At 45.2% G+C, this 17,890-nt stretch overlaps 1 protein-coding gene across 1 annotated transcript; it reads left to right on the top strand.

Annotated features, from left to right (window-relative positions):
* The first annotated feature begins 5,635 nt into the window (after nucleotides 1–5,635).
* On the top strand, nucleotides 5,636–7,977 carry LOC121139681 (E3 ubiquitin-protein ligase RNF26-like). Its single transcript, XM_040743431.1, is given in 2 exon segments — nucleotides 5,636–6,755; nucleotides 6,758–7,977. Coding segments are annotated over 2 exon segments (1,281 nt in total). The 5' UTR covers nucleotides 5,636–5,827; the 3' UTR covers nucleotides 7,111–7,977.
* The last annotated feature ends 9,913 nt before the right edge of the window (nucleotides 7,978–17,890 follow it).

The following is a 17,890-nucleotide window of genomic DNA, read 5'->3' as shown; positions in this document are numbered from 1 at the left end:
GGGCTAGCGAATGCAGGTCAGTCCGGGATGTAAAAGGGAGGCTTCTGCCCCCTATTGAAGAATCCAAGGTACCCCAATCAAAAAACGGGTCACGGGGCCCATGGTCCCAGGGCCCTCAGAAATATGGGAACCAATTTCAGAAAAGCAATCAAGAGGAAGTAGAGGTTTCCGAGGAACCTCCGGAATGGACTTGCGTGCCGCCTCCGACTTCTTACTCATGCCCCAAATGAATGTTCAACCGGTCCCAGTCCATTCCCCTGGACCTTTGCCCCCTGCCACCATTGGGCTTATTCTGGGCCGTGGCTCCTTAACTTTACAGGGACTCATTATATATCCTGGGATTGTTGACCCATATCATAAAGAGGAGATTCAAGTTCTCTGTTCTAGCCCTCGGGGTGTATTTTCTATAAAGCAGGGAGATAGAATTGCACAACTGGTGTTGCTGCCCTCCCTCGGGGATGGAGAAACCTACACTTTACAAAAAAGGGCTATGGGATCTTCTGGAAGTGATTCAGCCTATCTGGCTATACCCCTAAATGAGAGACCTACAATAAAATTGTTAATTAATGGAAAAGAATTTGAAGGGATAATGGATTCAGGAGCAGACAAAAGCATTATTTCACTCCATTGGTGGCCGAAGTCTTGGCCCACTGTTGTTTCATCTCATTCTCTACAAGGTCTTGGATACCAGTCCTCTCCTGCCATCAGTGCCTCAGCCTTAACCTGGCGGGATGCTGAAGGCAAACAGGGATGTTTTACCCCCTATGTGTTGCCACTCCCTGTAAATTTATGGGGACGAGATGTGTTACAAGCCATGGGCATGACCCTAACTAATGAATACTCCCCCAGGCATCAGCCATTATGGCAAAGATGGGGTATACAAATGGTAGAGGCTTGGGTAGGCAAGAACAAGGCAGAATAAAACCCATTACACAACACGGAAATCGGGGTAGAAAAGGACTGGGTTTTATTTAGGGGCCGTTGAGGCTTCACGACCCATACCATGGAAAACAGAGGAGCCGTTATGGGTCTCTCAATGGCCTCTATCCTCTGAAAAATTAGAGGCTGTCACAAGATTAGTGCAAGAACAGGAACGGCTGGGGCATCTAGAGCCTTCTACCTCCCCATGGAATACACCAATTTTTGTTATTAAGAAGAAATCTGGGAAGTGGAGATTACTCCACGACCTGCGGGCCATTAACAATCAGATGCATCTTTTTGGCCCTGTTCAAAGAGGCCTTCCTTTGCTTTCTGCACTTCCTCAAGATTGGAAGCTTATTATTATAGATATTAAGGATTGTTTCTTCTCTATTCCACTTTACCCACGGGATAGACCAAGGTTTGCCTTCACTATCCCTTCTCTTAATCATATGGAACCAGACAAGAGATTTCAGTGGAAGGTACTGCCGCAAGGCATGGCCAATAGCCCAACAATATGTCAGCTATATGTGCAGGAGGCTTTGGAGCCAATTAGGAAGCAATTTACATCTTTAATCGTTATCCATTATATGGACGATATTCTTATTTGTCACAAAGAGTTAGATGTTTTACAAAAGGCTTTTCCCATGCTGGTGGCTGAATTAAAACAGTGGGGATTAGAGATTGCCTCAGAAAAGGTTCAAATTGCAGATACAGGCCTCTTTTTGGGCTCAAAGATTACTCCCAAAAATATAGTTCCTCAGAAAATAGAAATTCGCAAAGACCACTTACAAACATTAAATGATTTTCAGAAACTTCTGGGAGATATAAATTGGTTGAGGCCCTTTTTAAAAATTCCATCTGCTGATCTAAAACCCCTCTTCGATCTCCTGGAGGGTGAGCCTCATATCTCCTCACCCAGAAAATTTACCCCTGCCGCCCACCGAGCCTTACAGATGGTGGAAGAGGCCTTACAGGAAGCACAATTACAACGAATTGAGGAGTCACTACCTTTTAATCTGTGTGTTTTTAAGACAGCTCAATTGCCAACTGCAGTCCTGTGGCAACATGGACCATTACTTTGGATTCATCCAAATGCTTCCCCTGCTAAGATTATTGACTGGTACCCTGATGCTGTTGCACAGCTCGCGCTTCGCGGAATAAAAGCAGCTGTTACACATTTTGGCAGGGATCCTGATTCCTTGATTGTGCCTTATACTGCTGCACAAGTTCAGACCTTGGCAGCCACATCTAGTGATTGGGCAGTTTTAGTTACTTCCTTTTCAGGACAAATTGATAATCATTTTCCAAAGCATCCAATTTTACAGTTTGCCCTAAACCAGGCTATAGTGTTTCCACAAGTGACAGCTAAAGACCCACTCCCAGATGGGACTGTGGTGTACACTGATGGATCAAAAACTGGTATGGGAGCTTATGTGGTCAAGGATAGGGTTATATCTAAACAATATAATGAAACTTCACCTCAAGTTGTAGAATGTCTGATAGTACTGGAGGTTCTTGAGGCTTTTCCAGGACCCCTCAATATTGTATCAGATTCCTCTTATGTGGTTAATGCAGTTAATCTCCTTGAGATAGCTGGAATAATAAGATCCTCCAGCAGAGTTGCTAACATCTTTCAGAAGATACAAGCTGCCTTGTTAAATAGGAGATTTCCTGTTTTCATTACCCATGTCCGAGCACATTCTGGACTCCCAGGTCCCATGTCCTTAGGGAATGACTTAGCGGACAAGGCTACAAAGCTGGTGGCCGCTGCCTTGTCTACCCATGCACAAGCAGCAAAAGAATTCCATAAGCGCTTTCATGTGACGGCTGAGACCTTGCGCCGTCGTTTTGCTCTATCCAGGAAAGAGGCTAGGGAAATTGTTACTCAATGCCAGAATTGCTGCGAATTCTTACCTACTCCCCACATGGGAATAAACCCACGTGGCATTAGACCATTGCAGATGTGGCAGATGGATGTTACTCATATTCCCTCTTTTGGAAGGCTTCAATATGTTCATGTTTCTGTTGACACCTGTTCTGGCGTAATGTTTGCCACACCCCTAACAGGGGAAAAGGCCTCATATGTGATTCAACATTGCCTTGAGGCCTGGAGTGCTTGGGGAAAACCCAGAATTTTAAAAACAGACAATGGACCAGCATATACCTCTCAAAAATTCCGACAGTTTTGTCGGCAAATGGATGTTACCCATCTAACTGGCCTACCTTATAACCCTCAAGGACAGGGCATTGTGGAACGTGCCCATCGTACACTCAAATCATATCTGATTAAACAAAAGGGGAGTATTGAGGATGTTCTACCCTCGGTACCAAGAGTTGCTGTATCCATGGCACTTTTTACCCTTAATTTCTTGAACTGTGATGCCCAAGGCCACACTGCGGCTGATCGCCACAGTTTAGAGCCTGATAGGCCAAAAGAAATGGTAAAATGGAAAGATGTCTTGACTGATCTCTGGAAAGGCCCGGATCCTATTCTTATAAGATCCAGGGGAGCTGTGTGTGTTTTTCCACAGGAGGAAGAAAACCCCCTGTGGATCCCTGAAAGACTCACTCGAAGAGCTCCTTCACAACTCCAGAATAAGAAGGATGGAGGCCAAGTGGGTGATGAAGACTCTCCTACTCGGGATGATGGTTCCTAGTATGATGGGAGAGTTACGGTGGGCCATCATGTCTACCTTCCCCCTACCGATGCCAGTGATGCAGAATGCCCAGGTGTTCCCTAGATTTTTCACAACTAATAGAGAGTTGGGGCTTGCCTTTTTGCCTTTAGATCCTCAGATACAGAGTTTTCAGGATGAGAGAACCTTGTCATTAGTAGGAAGCTTGTGCTTTACTGTGATTTCTTCATTAAAGGATAATTTTATTCATATGGATCCAGAAAGATCTAATGCTAATCCTTTTGAATTAATGGAAGCTGTACTGATCTTTCTCCTATGATAGTGAGAAGGGACAGATTACTTTTGATTGGAAAGGGGCATTAGGCAACAGTCTGAGTGAGGGACAGAGCTCTGGATCATCTGATTGGTCCTCCTCCAATGTTAAGTATACCCCTTTTAAGAGAACTAATTATTCAGCTGCCCTTTATTTGGGTTGTGAGTAATGATACCTTAGGTAAGAATCAGAAAGAAATAAATTGTTCTGCTTAGAATTGTTTTTATGCATTATGCTGGGATGCTATTAAGCACCCTTTTGCTTTGGTAATGCGCATGCCTCGATTTATTCCAGCTCCTGTTGAGGCGCCAAGTAATTTGAGTTTGTTTAGGGAAAAGCGAGATTTTTGGGATCTCTGCTATTATTGTGGGCCTGATAGCCACCGCCGCGGTTACTGCTTCGGTTACCGCCTCGGCCCTTGCACTTTCTGCCACTGTGCAGACAACTCAAACCATTAATGAACTATAGGCCACTGTGACCATGGTCCTAGATAAACAGGCCACTGCCAATTCTCAGATACAAGGAGGCCTGATGTTGGTAAACCAACAGATTAATTTGGTTCAGGAACAATTGGATATATTGTGGCAGATGGCCCAATTGGGATGTGAACAAAAGTTGCCTGGCCTTTGTGTCACTTAGTACAATATGAGAATTTTACAAGAGCAGCTAACCTGTCAAAAGCTCTGTCTCAACATTTATTACAGAATTGGACTTTTGAGTTTGAGCAGACACTCCGTGAGTTGAGAATGGCGATCCTGCAAGTGAATTCGACGCATCTGGATCTTTCTCTGATGGAAGACCTCTCCCCTGGATTTCATCTGCATTTTCTTATTTTAAGGAATGGGTGGGGGTAGGATCATTTAGCCTAGTTCTCTGCTGTGGAATAGTGTTGATGCTTTGGATGGTGTGTACGCTCAGAGCCCAAACAAAAGGAGAAAGTGGTGGTGGCACAAGCACTTGCTGCCTTAGAACACGGAGCATCCCCTGACATTTGGTTAACCATGTTAAAGCAATAGGTCGCTGGCCTCCCAGCTCTTGCACCCCACGAGGCTAGTCTCATTGCACGGGATAGAGTGGGTAGGCTTCAGCAGCCCAAGGAGTTGCAAGGCTAAGCACTGCACAGGAGAGGTCTGCGGTATAACGACTTTCTCCTGGGAGATAAGTCATCTTGCATGAAGGTTCTATGTCATGATCTCCTTCCCCCAGAAAAAAGACATCGGACTGGTCAGGACTTCCTCTGGGGATAAGACCCTGGAGAGGAGCTTTGTACATGTTCCGAATTTGCACATGGGGATTTGACCTCTATCTCCACTCCAAAGTTGTGGGTGTCCTATTGCTTCAAAAATAAATGAATAGGGGGAGATGTGAGGAGCCGCCCTCGCTATCGCTATTGCCGTTAGAAGATGGCGCTGACATCCACTGTCAGTTGGAGTTAACTGTCGCTGTCAGTTGGAGTTAACTGTCGCTGTCAGTTGGAGTTAACTGTCGCTGTCAGTTAGAGTTAACTGTCGCTGTCAGTTGGAGTTAACCGTTTAAACTGTGCCTCTCCCGTGACGTCATCTGGGGTGATGTGCAAACCACCAATCCCGGCTCTACACATCTCACTCGGAGCTCCTAGGCTTATATAAGGGGCTGGGTTTCTTAGCTTGGGGTCTCCCTCTAAGAAGCTGATCATCTATCTCTCAAGATGCATTAAAGCTTTACTGCAGAAGGATCCGAGTGTTCTGCGTCGTTCTTCCTGGCGAGACGGTAGCGCGGGACAGCCCACCTTCCAAACCGCGACTCCTTCCCTCTACCAAGAGTCTCCCCTCCAGCCCACTTTAGACCTTGGTTCTCCCTTGGGTAGGCGCTCACATCCCTTCCAAATGAGCCCCCGACTCTCCAAATATTGGCAACCGTGATACCGCCTTCAGCGAGGAGCCTGCCTTCCTTTTGTCCTGAACTCCACAGCCCTATCATGGAGGCCGTGTTCCTGGTGGTGAACGGAGTGGGCCTGGTGCTGGACTTGCTGACCTTGGTGTTGGATCTCAACTTCCTGCTCGTGTCTTCTCTCGTGGCTGCCTTGGCCTGGCTTTTGGCCTTCATCTATAACCTGCCACACACGGTACTGACTAGCCTTCTGCACTTGGGGCGAGGAGTTCTGCTCTCTTTGCTGGCTTTGGTGGAAGCATTGGTCCGATTTACCTTTGGGGGATTGCAGGCCATGTGTACTTTTCTTTATAGCTGCTACTCTGGCTTGGAGAGCTTAAGGCTACTGGGGCACTTGGCCTCTCATGGGGCGCTGAGGAGCCGGGAACTACTGAACAGGGGCATTCTGAACATGGTCTCCAATGGCCATGCTCTGCTGCGGCAGGCCTGTGACATCTGTGCCATCGCCATGAGCCTGGTGGCCTATGTGATCAACAGTCTGGTCAACATCTGCCTGATTGGCACTCAGAACCTCTTCTCCCTGGTGCTGGCCCTGTGGGATGCCGTGGTGGGGCCTCTGTGGAGGATGACGGACGTTCTGGCCGCTTTCCTTGCTCACATGTCCAGCAGTGCCGTGGCCATGGCCATTCTCCTGTGGACCCCCTGCCAGCTGGTACTAGAGCTGTTGGCCTCGGCTGGTCGCCTCCTGGCCAGCTGTGTTCTTTTCCACCTCACCGGTTTGGTGCTGTTGGCTTGTGTGCTGGCAGTGACTTTGATAGTGTTGCACCCAGATTTTACCTTGAGGCTGGCCACCCGAGCACTCGGTCAGCTCCGTGCCCGGCCGTCCTACCACCGCCTGCGAGAGGATGTTGTACGGGTGTCTCGCCTTGCACTGGGTCTGGAGGCCTGGCGCAGAATCTGGAGCCGAAGCCTGCAGCTGGCCAGCTGGCCGAATCGGGGAGGAGCGCCAGGGGCTCCCAAGGTGGCCCCCGGAGGGTGTTCTCAACCAGGGTCCAGGGACAAGACACTGTTCCTGAAGCAGAAGAGCAGGATGCTAGGCCCACCAGAGCAGCCCCGGCTAGGGGCCGGGAGAGACTCAATGAGGAAGAGCCTACGGCCGGGCAAGACCCATGGAAGTTGCTGAAGGAACAAGAGGAGAGGAAGAAATGTGTTATTTGCCAGGACCAGAGCAAGACCGTCCTGCTTCTGCCCTGCCGGCACCTGTGCCTGTGCCAGGCCTGCACCGAGATCCTCATGCGCCACCCTGTCTACCACCGCAACTGCCCACTCTGCCGCCGAGGCATCCTGCAGACCCTCAATGTTTACCTCTGATGACTCCCTCCCTGCCTGCCCACTCTGTGCACCACACACTAGGACAGCACCAACATTTTGCCTCTGGGTTTGGGCCTGAGTCTTCTTTGGCCCAACATGATGGCGACTCTGTCAAGCCTCAAGCCATATATCCAGGACACGTAGCTGGAATATTCTGGAAGACTGCAGTCTGGATGGGGCAGGGTAACAGTTTCCCTGAACCCTGTGTGGGGCCCTGTGTTGTTGAGGGGATGAGTCACTATGCAAGGGTCCTGAGACTATGGTGGGCTCTTCCTCAGTCTGCCCAGGGCCCCCTAGATACCTTCATTGCTTCTGGCTTTTCTGTTGGGGTTTTTGGTCCTTTCCCCCTACGCCACACCACATCCATGTCATGTGAGGATTTTGGCAACTCATGGGCCTTGGAGTGATCTTAATTTTTCTATTTTTTGGTTTTTCTTGTTTTGGAATGATCTTGAATCTTTATGCTCAGTCAGAGCCTCTGCCCTGGTGGGTCTGGGAGTAGAATCCCGAAGGTGCCCTTAGAGCCACTTCTGCCTGTCATTGTCTTAAAAGACTCCCAACTTGACCCAGAACCTGGCGTCAGGAGTTTATCCCTGGGCACAGGAGTGCAGCTAAGCCTGGCTTTGGGACCATTTTCTCTCAGGCACCCTCAGCTCCAGGCGGAGCCTCAGAAGGAATAACTAGATTTCTGCTCGTTACTCTCACACCCCACATGGCATAGAACATGTCATTCCTCCTGGTCTCTCTCCGGCATTGGGGAGGGCCTTCTGCACATTTCACTAGGGTCCAAACCGGGCTAGCCCTGGGCTTGCAGCTCCATTGGGTCTGCCTGCACAGTTTCTATGAATAAAGTTCTGTTGACAGCTCTAAAAAAAAAATAGAGGGAAAGGTAAGATAACTAGACTTCCATGAGAGACAAGATTTCTATTTAAAAATCCAAACCGATCTCAGAAAAAAGGTAGAAAAGCAAACAGTACCAAAGAACTAGACTGCTTTATTAATACAAAATGCAATAACTTTTTATGACGCTTGAAGAAAAAAAACGATACTAGAGAAAAATTTCCTAATAAAAATGTCAGTACATTGGAAATGAGCAATTCTGAAGGTATAAACAGCTGAAACTCAGAGCCCTGGGTCCTGACAAAACCAAAGGGCAGCTCAGGCTTATGTAGCTTTAGGTTTGGTTGTTATGGCTAGCTGCTTGTGTTTCAGTAAATTTAATGTCTTGTTGCATCTTCTGGGGCATTCAAGTTGGATTGCTGCTTTCCATAGCCCATATCTGGTTCTATCTTCAACCATGCACGTAAACATGCACTGAAAAAAGTAATTTGTTTTTATTCTGTGAGAGTCTCATATGTTGAAATTTGATCCTATTTTCCCCATTCCTTCCCTAACTTCTTCCAGACTCAAGCCATCCCTTCTAACTTTGTGTCTTGTTTTTGGAGATAGCCCACCAAATCTAACTTGCATTGTCCAGATCCTCCCGAATATGGGACCATCTACTGCATATGGTCATCCTACTAGGGTAATACACACTCTTAAGGGAGAACAGTCTCTCCTTCTCCCAGAATCCATTAACTATCATTAGCTTCTCCATCAGTGGTGAGGGCTTGTCAGTCCCTAATGCCCTTGCTAGAGTCATCGTCATGATTTTGTGATCATTGTTGTACCCATGGCAATTAGTTTCTAGTGCATAGTGGAAGCTTAATAGCTTTTGAAAATTACATAAAATAAGGGCGTCTTGAAATTCTACACAATCACATGCTGCATGGTGAACTTTCAGTCGGTGTGTGAGAGTGGTCTCACCAGATTGTAACTGAGCTGAAAAATTCCTAATAACATCACCACTGTAACTGGAACAAGTGCCAGTGTGTTGCTTACATTTGTGACTTGACTGTGCTGGTTAAACACATGCCTGTATTGTGTTCCATAATGCTACCTGATATGATAGCAAATGACTGGCAATGAATGGCTGTGTATTTGCTAAGTACGTTAATTCTTTTTTTTTTAGACTAAACTCTACTTCTAAAAAAAAAACCTTTCCGTGAAAGAGTGTAACATGTTAACTCAACAGCTACCTCAAAAATGTTAAGATCTAGATGGCATCATGTTTCTTGATTGTGTTAGCTCATGTAGGTATTGCACATGCCTACTATGTCTACTAGGGTCCTATGTCTATGTTTTGTATCTTTTACATGGAGAAATCATCTACTTAAGTATTAATTAGTTTTTTGTTGTTAGGATGAAATGCTATGATCAAGGAAGTTTCTAGAAGGAAAGGTTTAGTTTTGACTTTGGTTTTAGAGGGAGAGCCTATAATGTCGGGGAGCCATAGCAGTAGGAGCAGGGAGCTAAGAGATGACATCGTCTTTAACTAAGCACAAAGCACAGAGAACAAACCTGAAGTAGGGTGAAGTAATGAAACCTGAAAGCCTACTTCTAGTGTCATACTTCCTCCAGCAAGGCTGCACTTCTGAACCCTCCCCAAACTAACTTGTGATATTTTGGTTTGTGCTCTAACAAATAAAGCTTGCTTGAAGATCAGAGGTCAGAGCTAACCACTGGTTAACAATATGGCAGTGGTAGCCATACATTAATTGCGGCACTCAGGAGGTGGAAGCAGGAAGATCAGGAGTTCAAGGCCACCCTGGGCTACATGAGATTTAACCAGTCCATAAGAGAAACAGAGCTCACACATTTGATCCTAGCACTTGAGATCTCACGCCTTTAATCCAAGCACTAGGGAGGTAGAGTCAGAGAGTGATATGGTCAGGCAGAGAGAGGAATATAAGGCAGGAGGAGACAGGAGCTCAGCCCTTTTTTGGTCTGAGGATTTCATAGAGGTGAGAGCTCTAGGGGCTGTTTGCTCTGCTTCTCTGATCTTTTAGCTTTCACCCCCTAATATTTGACTGTGGCTTTTTATTGTTAAGATCAGTTAGAACTCATGCCATACTAACTAGGGATCAAGTGTTCAAGTACCGAGTCTATGGGGGATGCTTCACTAGAACTACCGCTCCTCCCTCAGGAGCATGTAAAGTGTCACTGTCTCATATTTTTATTTTTTGTGTAGGAACATTCTTGCCATGAAAAATACATATGTAATTCAAATTATCCCAGCTCTGAAACACTGCCTGTGTGTCCTAGGTAGCTTTAACTATCAACTTCAGACAGCTTAGGGTGACCTGAGAAGGGTGTCTCAGTTAAGGGAATGCCCAGATTGACTGACCTGTGGACAAGCCTGTGGGAGATTGGCTTGATTGCTAATTGATGTAAGAGGGCCCAGCCTACTGTGGGCGGAACCATTCCCTGGGAAGGTGGTCCTTAATGGTAGAAGAAGCTAGCTAAGATTGAGCATCCACATGAAAATGAAAATACTAGATCTGGTCACACATGCTTATAATCTCTAAGAAGAGAGGGTTGGTGCCAGCTAAGTTGGTGTTCTATGGGTTCAGTGGATATCCAGAGTCACAAAATCACATGGGACTGAAAGCCAGCAAGCAGTGTTTCTTGATGCTTTCTGCTTAAGTTGCTGCATGAATTCATGCCCTGACTTCCCGATGAGACACTGAAGACATGAAGGTATAAAGCAAATAAGTCCTTTCCTCACCTAAGTCATTTTGGTCGTAGTGTTTGTCACAGCAGCAGAAAGGAAACCAGGATACCATGCAAGCGTGTGGCCCTTACAAGGCCCTGCTGGTCATCTGTCACCTTCTATTGAGTTCCAGCAGTCAAGAGAATCCTACATGTATTTCCCGCACTGAAGTTCTCACTGCTTTTCCAGGTAGAGCAGTTTCCCTAATTTGGCTAGTTTCACTTTTCTGAAGGAGAGAGGGCTGTGCTTCTTCCCGCTGTGGTCCTTCTGTGGCCAAGTGATTCTTATCCACTTAGTCCAACACCTGGGGCTGGCAGAGTGGAGGGGACAGGGGACAGTATTCAGCTGTGCATCCAACTGCTGGTGTTGGCCATGGCATTTGTACATGAGGGGTCACACCAAGCTCTGGGCAGGTGCGTGTTTTGGATGTGGTCTCAGATGCCTCCCTACCATGACCTCATGTGAAGGGCACATTAAGGTGCTGCTGCTTGGGCCTTAGGTGTTAGAATTTAAGAGAGATCCCTGCTTTTCATTTTTCCTTACAGCTTCTTTCTCCTTAGGACCGGAGGAACAGTGCTGGAGACAGGTTGTCTTGGCCTCTCTTCTGAAGACCTCAGAGCCTCTGTGCAGCAATTCTTCCAGAGGTAAGTCTCGTTATCTGTATCCTCTTTCCTTCTACACAGGACTGCATGAAAACAGATTATCTGGCTACTCCATCTTTTGACAGACATGCCCTCCTGTGCCTGAGAGCAACAGATGGCTCAATACTGATATTTACCACGTTTGGAATGGAATTTTACCATTATTATTAAGAAGGCTATATCATGTGCCTTAGACATGGACACTTAAGACACGCATGGACCTACTACTTACATTTTTACTTTATAACAACTGGCTTGACATGTATCACTTACAATTCCAACAGTAGAAGCATTTTTGTTTTCCTTGCCCTTATTTTGGATGGTGGACATGTATGTGCTTATGCAGATGAGGTGATGAGAAGATCACATTCCCAGTGAGGGCCACATTTTTCACAATCACCACGCCTCTGGGTCTTACCTTCACCAGGGAAATTGCTTGCACCTTGTGTGTAGATCCTCTGCTGTAAATCCTCTGTTGTTAGCTACTTCTAAAATCTCCTGTCCCATTTCTTACTAAATAAACCCACAAGGGCCGACAATGTAGCTTGGTGATAGAGCACTTACCTAGCATGTATAAGATCCTAGGTTCAAGCCTCAGTGTCACCAAACAGACTGTACACACACACACACACACACACACACACACACACACACACACACACACACACACGTGATATGGATATACTGTCCTGAGCCCAGCTGAAAGCTTTTCCCTGGAAATTGCTATGGTCAAGTGAAAATGTTTACAAGACTTAGGAAGGCAGCAGAAAGTAAAGAGATGAATAATCTTTTCTTCCCTTCTCTCTTCACAGGGATGTGACCACGAGAATCTCTCAGCCATGCCAGAACTGAATAAATGCATACAACAGATGCTATGCTTTGGAAAAGGTTGAGAAGAAATGCATTGTGAACCTCGATTCTATAAAGATTTTGACGAGCGACCCCGGTGGTGTAGTCTGTCCACACAGGGTGCCATTTTAGGGTAAGTGGAGAAATGAAATTTTATTGTTTAATACATTGATTTCCTTTTCTTCGATAGAGAGCCAAGAGTCAGCACTAGAGGACACACCTGCTGAGACGAAGAGTCTCAGAAGGACAAAGTCTCTGAGAATTGCCTGTCGATTCGGGAATGGTGCTCGTTAAGGGATGACATGTAATGGCATGCAGGAGAGCAGCTTACAGCATACAGCTTATCCACATTTCAAATATTGCTTAAATATAAATGTTTATGTTTGTGAGTCACGGAGTCACAGGCGGCTCTGAGACAAAGCTGGGCTAAATACCAGAGCTGGAAGTCAGAGAGGACGGCTGTGCTTCCCATGCTGTGTCTCCAGGGAGCATGACTGAAGACTGCAGTGGATAAACCCATGTGGTCCGAGAACTGGATTCTGTAGTGCTGTGTGCTAAGTGTGGTAATTGCTTTAATCCTTCTGCTTCTAAAGGAAGCCTTTTTTTAAATTAAAAAGTAACACATCTACATAGCAAGAGATTCAAACATTGAAATCAGGTAAGAAGGCATCCTTTAAGCTACTAAAACCTTAAGCTATTCTGTTCAAATAGATCCTAACAGAGGTAGGTGTGTGTGTGTGTGTGTGTGTGTGTGTGTGTGTGTATACAATGCAGGCACATAATGGAGTTTTTAGTATAGCTTATCCTATTAATTGATTCTATTAATTGATTCATTTATATGTAAATGGTAGTGGTAATTAGTACTGTACAACTAGATTGTTAGTTCCCAGAAGACAGGAGTTGTATCCTAAGTTCACCACTCACATCACTGGCTGATAATAATCACAAATGTAATATGTCAGTGATAAATTAAGACACAATTAAGATGAAGTGTCTTCATAGTGGACACTTTGAACACTGGGATGTTCAGGTGTCATAAGGTTTGGAACAAACCATCTGATTTGGATGCTCTGGTATTTGGGATTGGTGACTCCTCCAAGTTCACACAGTGGAGGATTCTACAATAGAAAAGCTGTCTGTCTCCCTGACCATTCTATCTTCTTACCAAGGCCCGGAGATACAAGGTCACATGTGTTCTGTGGGGTGGCTCCTACAGTGGCAAAGGACAATAGGAAAGCTGAGAATAAATTTTCCCCAATACAGAGGTGAGTCTGTGACTGAGCAATGGACTTGACATTTAGATATAAGTGATGGGGGGAGTCATAGCTCTGGGGAAGACTGGACAGCCACAGAATTAAATCTTGCTCTTGGTATTAGCTTCTCAGGGATGGTGAAAAATATGACCTCAACTTTGGTGGCCTAAAGCAACAGGATGTGTTCCTTTTTGGGCTGGGAATGTAGCTCAGGGATAGAGTGTGTAAGACCCTAGGTTCAATCCTCAGTTATCAGCAAAGAGAGTGAATGCCCATATATACACATATATATGAGATACGGACATGCTGCCCTGGAGTCAGCTGAAAACGTGTCCCTGGAGATTGGTACTGCAAAGATATAAGTGAAAAGCTTACAAGATGATGTTTGTGGACTAACCTTCTGAAATTAAGCAAGCCCCCAAATTAAATGCCTTCTTTTGTGAGAGTTGCCTCAGCCATGGCGTTACAGCAGTGGAACGTAACTCACCCTCTATAAGGAACTTTATGGATAGTTCTCTCATGAATCCCTTTATGTGGGTTGACTCAGAGCCTCTGAAACCGTCCAGGACTGGTTTGTGCTGTTGGAGTTTATTTTGGCAACAAGATGAGCAGGGTAGTACCTCAACATTTTGCTCAGAAATATTTTAAACTAAACAGTCAGGTTAATGACAAGCGGCACTGGTCCAGGATGGAATTCATTTGCATTTCAGTCAACTTCGGCCACGCCTGTTTTCCTGCAATATTTTATTTTATTATTTTATCTAATTTTTTTAGTTTTTAGAATTTCACGTATTAATACTTTATTTATATCACTTCTACCCTAACTTCTTCCGTGTTCCATCCACTCTGTCTTAAATTCATGACCTCTTTTTAATTATTATTGTTACACATACACATAAACATACACACACACACATACAACCTGCTGAGTCCATTCAGTGTCGCCTATCTGTATATCTGTTTGGGACTCATCAGTTTGAATTGGGCAACCTATAAGTGGCCATGCAGGAAACAGATTCTCCCTTTCCTACAGCCACTGATTGCCTGTAGCTTCTTATCTAGGTGAGGCCTTCTGAGACTGCCCCCATCCGTGTTGGCATGTCATCTGGTGTTGTCATTGTAGGTCTTGCTCTGGTGACTGCTTTGTTGGGATTTCATGGGTTCAGCTTCCCTGTCATGTCTAGATGACACCATCTCATAGTAGGCATCGCGGGTCTCCTGTCCTTACAGCCTTTCTGCCCAGTCTTCTGTGAGGTTCCATGAGCCTTAGGTGTAGGGTTACGATGTAGATGTACAAGTTGGAGTGTGCGCCCCACAGTCACTTCTTCATGGTTCCCATCTGCTGTGGAAATAAACTTCTTTGTGAGGAGTAAGAGCTATACCCGTCTATGAATGCAAGGATGGGTACTCAGAAAATGGAAATCACATTGGTGTGGGAAACTGGCAGTCGTAGGATTTCCTCTCCTGTCTATGCCTTGTCCAACCATGGGCAGTTGTCTAGGTTAACAGTACTAGGCATGGATTCCTGGCTATACAATCGGCCTTAAGTCCAATTACACAGATGTTGGCAACCCCCTAGATAAAAGTGCCACCATTGCGTCATTGGGGCTGTCTTTCGAGGCTGGTTACTTTTCCTTCTATTTCTAGTAACGTGCTGCCCGTTTGCTCCCGGGGCCTCAGCAGAAGCATCTTCAATACTCGTGTTTTCACCAGATACCTCAGCCAAATCATTTACGATTCTACTTGGTACCTCACCCTCCTTTCAGCCTCTATTCAGCCCAGTTCCAGAGTGACTGCCTCATACCTCATCTTAATGTATATAAGGCAGCAATGCTCTTCTTCAGAGTTCTGCCAGAGAAACAGAATCAATAAAACTTCCCCCTCTCTGTCTCTCTGAGTCCCCACAGTCTATGTGGGGGTAGGGGCAAGACCAGATCTACAGGGCTTGGTGGTAGCTGAGGATGTTTTCTACAAGTAGATTTTTTTCTGTCTCACAGAGATCTCAGTTTTGCCCCCCTCCCCGAAACAATTAAATTGATATGGAATTAGCATATTTACACTCTGTAAAACTTAACCCACAGTGCAGTTTTGGTATGTTTGCAAGTATGTGCAACTATGGCCACGTCATGACTGATCTTCACTGTCAATGCAACTCTTGCCTAGGAGGTGGGAAGGCACACCTGTGGTATGCCTGTGGACCTGGGAGAGCGTGTGACCCATCCTGAATGTGAGTGACAGCGTTGCTTGGGCTACAAACAAGAAAGAATGAAAGAATAGAAAGAGAAAGCTAGCCACCTGCCAACATCCCCCTTCTTGGTCCATTAGGAGGGGAGCTATTCTCATCTGCCATCCTTACTTCACTATACTAGACTAATCCCCCCGGAAACCATGAGCCTAAAGAAACCTTTCCCCTTTCAAATGATTCCTGTAAGGTATTCTGTTACAGCAACACCTTAATGAAGGTGCAATATATTGAAGTTTGCAGTATTTGTGAGGTTCTTTTGTAAATATTTGTTTATGTATTGTGCACACAGTGTTCCACCTGTATGCATGCCTGCAAGTCCTAAGAGGGCACCAGGTTTCATTACAGATGGTTGTGAGCCACCATGTGGTTGCTGGGAATTGAACTCAGGACCTCTGGAAGAGCAGTCAGTGCTCTTAACTGCTGAGCCATCTCTCCAGCCCCAGTTTACAGTATTTGTATCACCACAGGAAGGCAATGTGTTTCCCTTAGCCCTCACTTTCCATTTTTTCCATACCCATTTTCCCTATCTAGTCCCCCCCCAAACCTAACCTTTACTTCTTCACTGTTTCCCTATTTTGGGGGCATATCTCAGTTAATGATCCCAAACATTCAGTATCTCAAGCTTTCAGAGCTATCTCCTTTCAGTTATTATAAACTCCAACAGATTTTCTTTTCTCAATTTCTTATAGACTGCCTGCTTGTCCCATGCCTCCATCATTGCTACCAAACTCCTTTCTGTCTATGGTCATATTTAGCCTCCAGCAAATCCTCCATGCTGTTGGCTGAATGACTTTTGTCTAAAGCCTATTCTGATGGCCCAGTTGCTCTGTGTAATGGGCTACTCTATCTGCTTTGTCAGCGTCATGTTCCTGCCTTTATTCCCTGTCCCCAACACAAGCTTTGTACTACAGCTACATACAAATGCTTACATTTGCATCAACATTCATTGATGTTTCCTGTAACAGCACTTTTTCTTTGGCTCTTCCAAAGTTCTCTCCCCCATCACACATCTTTCCTCATTTCTATCCATTCAGTATTAAATATCTAAAGAAAATAAGGTGAAGGAACAGTCTTCAACAAAGACGAGGGACTCTAAAGAGGCTTGATGGTTTTAGGAAATTACATGGTTACCAGATATGAGTGTGGCCAAATACAGAGCTGATTGTTGCTCTCTGACCTCCATAAGTGTGCTCTACATACATGTGCTTTGAACCTCCCACACATGGTTTTTCTTCTTGAGGAAACTACAGGAACAAAATCTTTCTGCAGCACTGTAAGAAGCTCTTAAACTTTTAAAATTGACCAGTGTATCAGGATATTCTCATATACAAAGATATGCCGAGCATTTATAATGCCACGAGTAGTTTGTTAAATTTTAATAACTTGAGTTGTTCTGACAGAAGCAATGTATGTATATGTATATATAATCACATATAAATGCAAAAGAGTCCTTCCTTGAAAAAGTAACGTGGACTTTAATTTCATAGCCAGAGTTGCTCATGATCCTCTTGCCCATGGAACTCATTTGCGTTGTCACTGGACCTGGGGTGAGTTCTGTAGCTACATCTGCATGACACAGTTGTCCTGGAGTTAATAAATTCACTTCAGGATTTCTACATAGCTTGTTTCTCATAACTGCAAATGGAGTTACTAAGCTTTAAAGACACCCAAAGGGAAAGCAGCATCATATTCATGGACTCTATGAAGACCCTGAATGCATGTATGTAAGTGTGCATGTGCACATGCCTGAGACATGTCTCCACATGCAATTACCTATGCATACAGAGTATTTTTTGTACTGATGCCATTTTAGGTTCAGTTTCTTTCCTCCCCCCCCCCCGTACCAAGTGGAATGTAGGTAAGCCTGTCATAAGCTTTCTTCTACTAAGCATTTGTACTTTTGAACACTGTTACTAAGTCATCGTGCCTTCATTGTCACAGAGATGTGTAGTTCCTTCCATTTCTCGTCTCTCTGTTTACTACATGTAAATTCTTCCAATCTAAGCGATGGTGTCAAATTCATGGCAGGCTTTGATGTACAAAAATGGGGTTCCCCACCACAGGAAATGGCACTAATAGTGTGCTTGAGGGGGAGGATTCTTTTCCTCAGGGTTTTCAAGGCAATACTTGTATTTATCTGAATATTAGAATGATTGCAGCAATAATCACACTGTTTTTCATGTCAGATGTCTTTTGAGGA

The sequence above is a fragment of the Mesocricetus auratus genome, unplaced genomic scaffold (assembly GCF_017639785.1).
Source record: "Mesocricetus auratus isolate SY011 unplaced genomic scaffold, BCM_Maur_2.0 Super-Scaffold_100001, whole genome shotgun sequence".
Taxonomy (NCBI): domain Eukaryota; kingdom Metazoa; phylum Chordata; class Mammalia; order Rodentia; family Cricetidae; genus Mesocricetus; species Mesocricetus auratus.
This window is presented reverse-complemented; position numbering and strand designations above follow the sequence as displayed.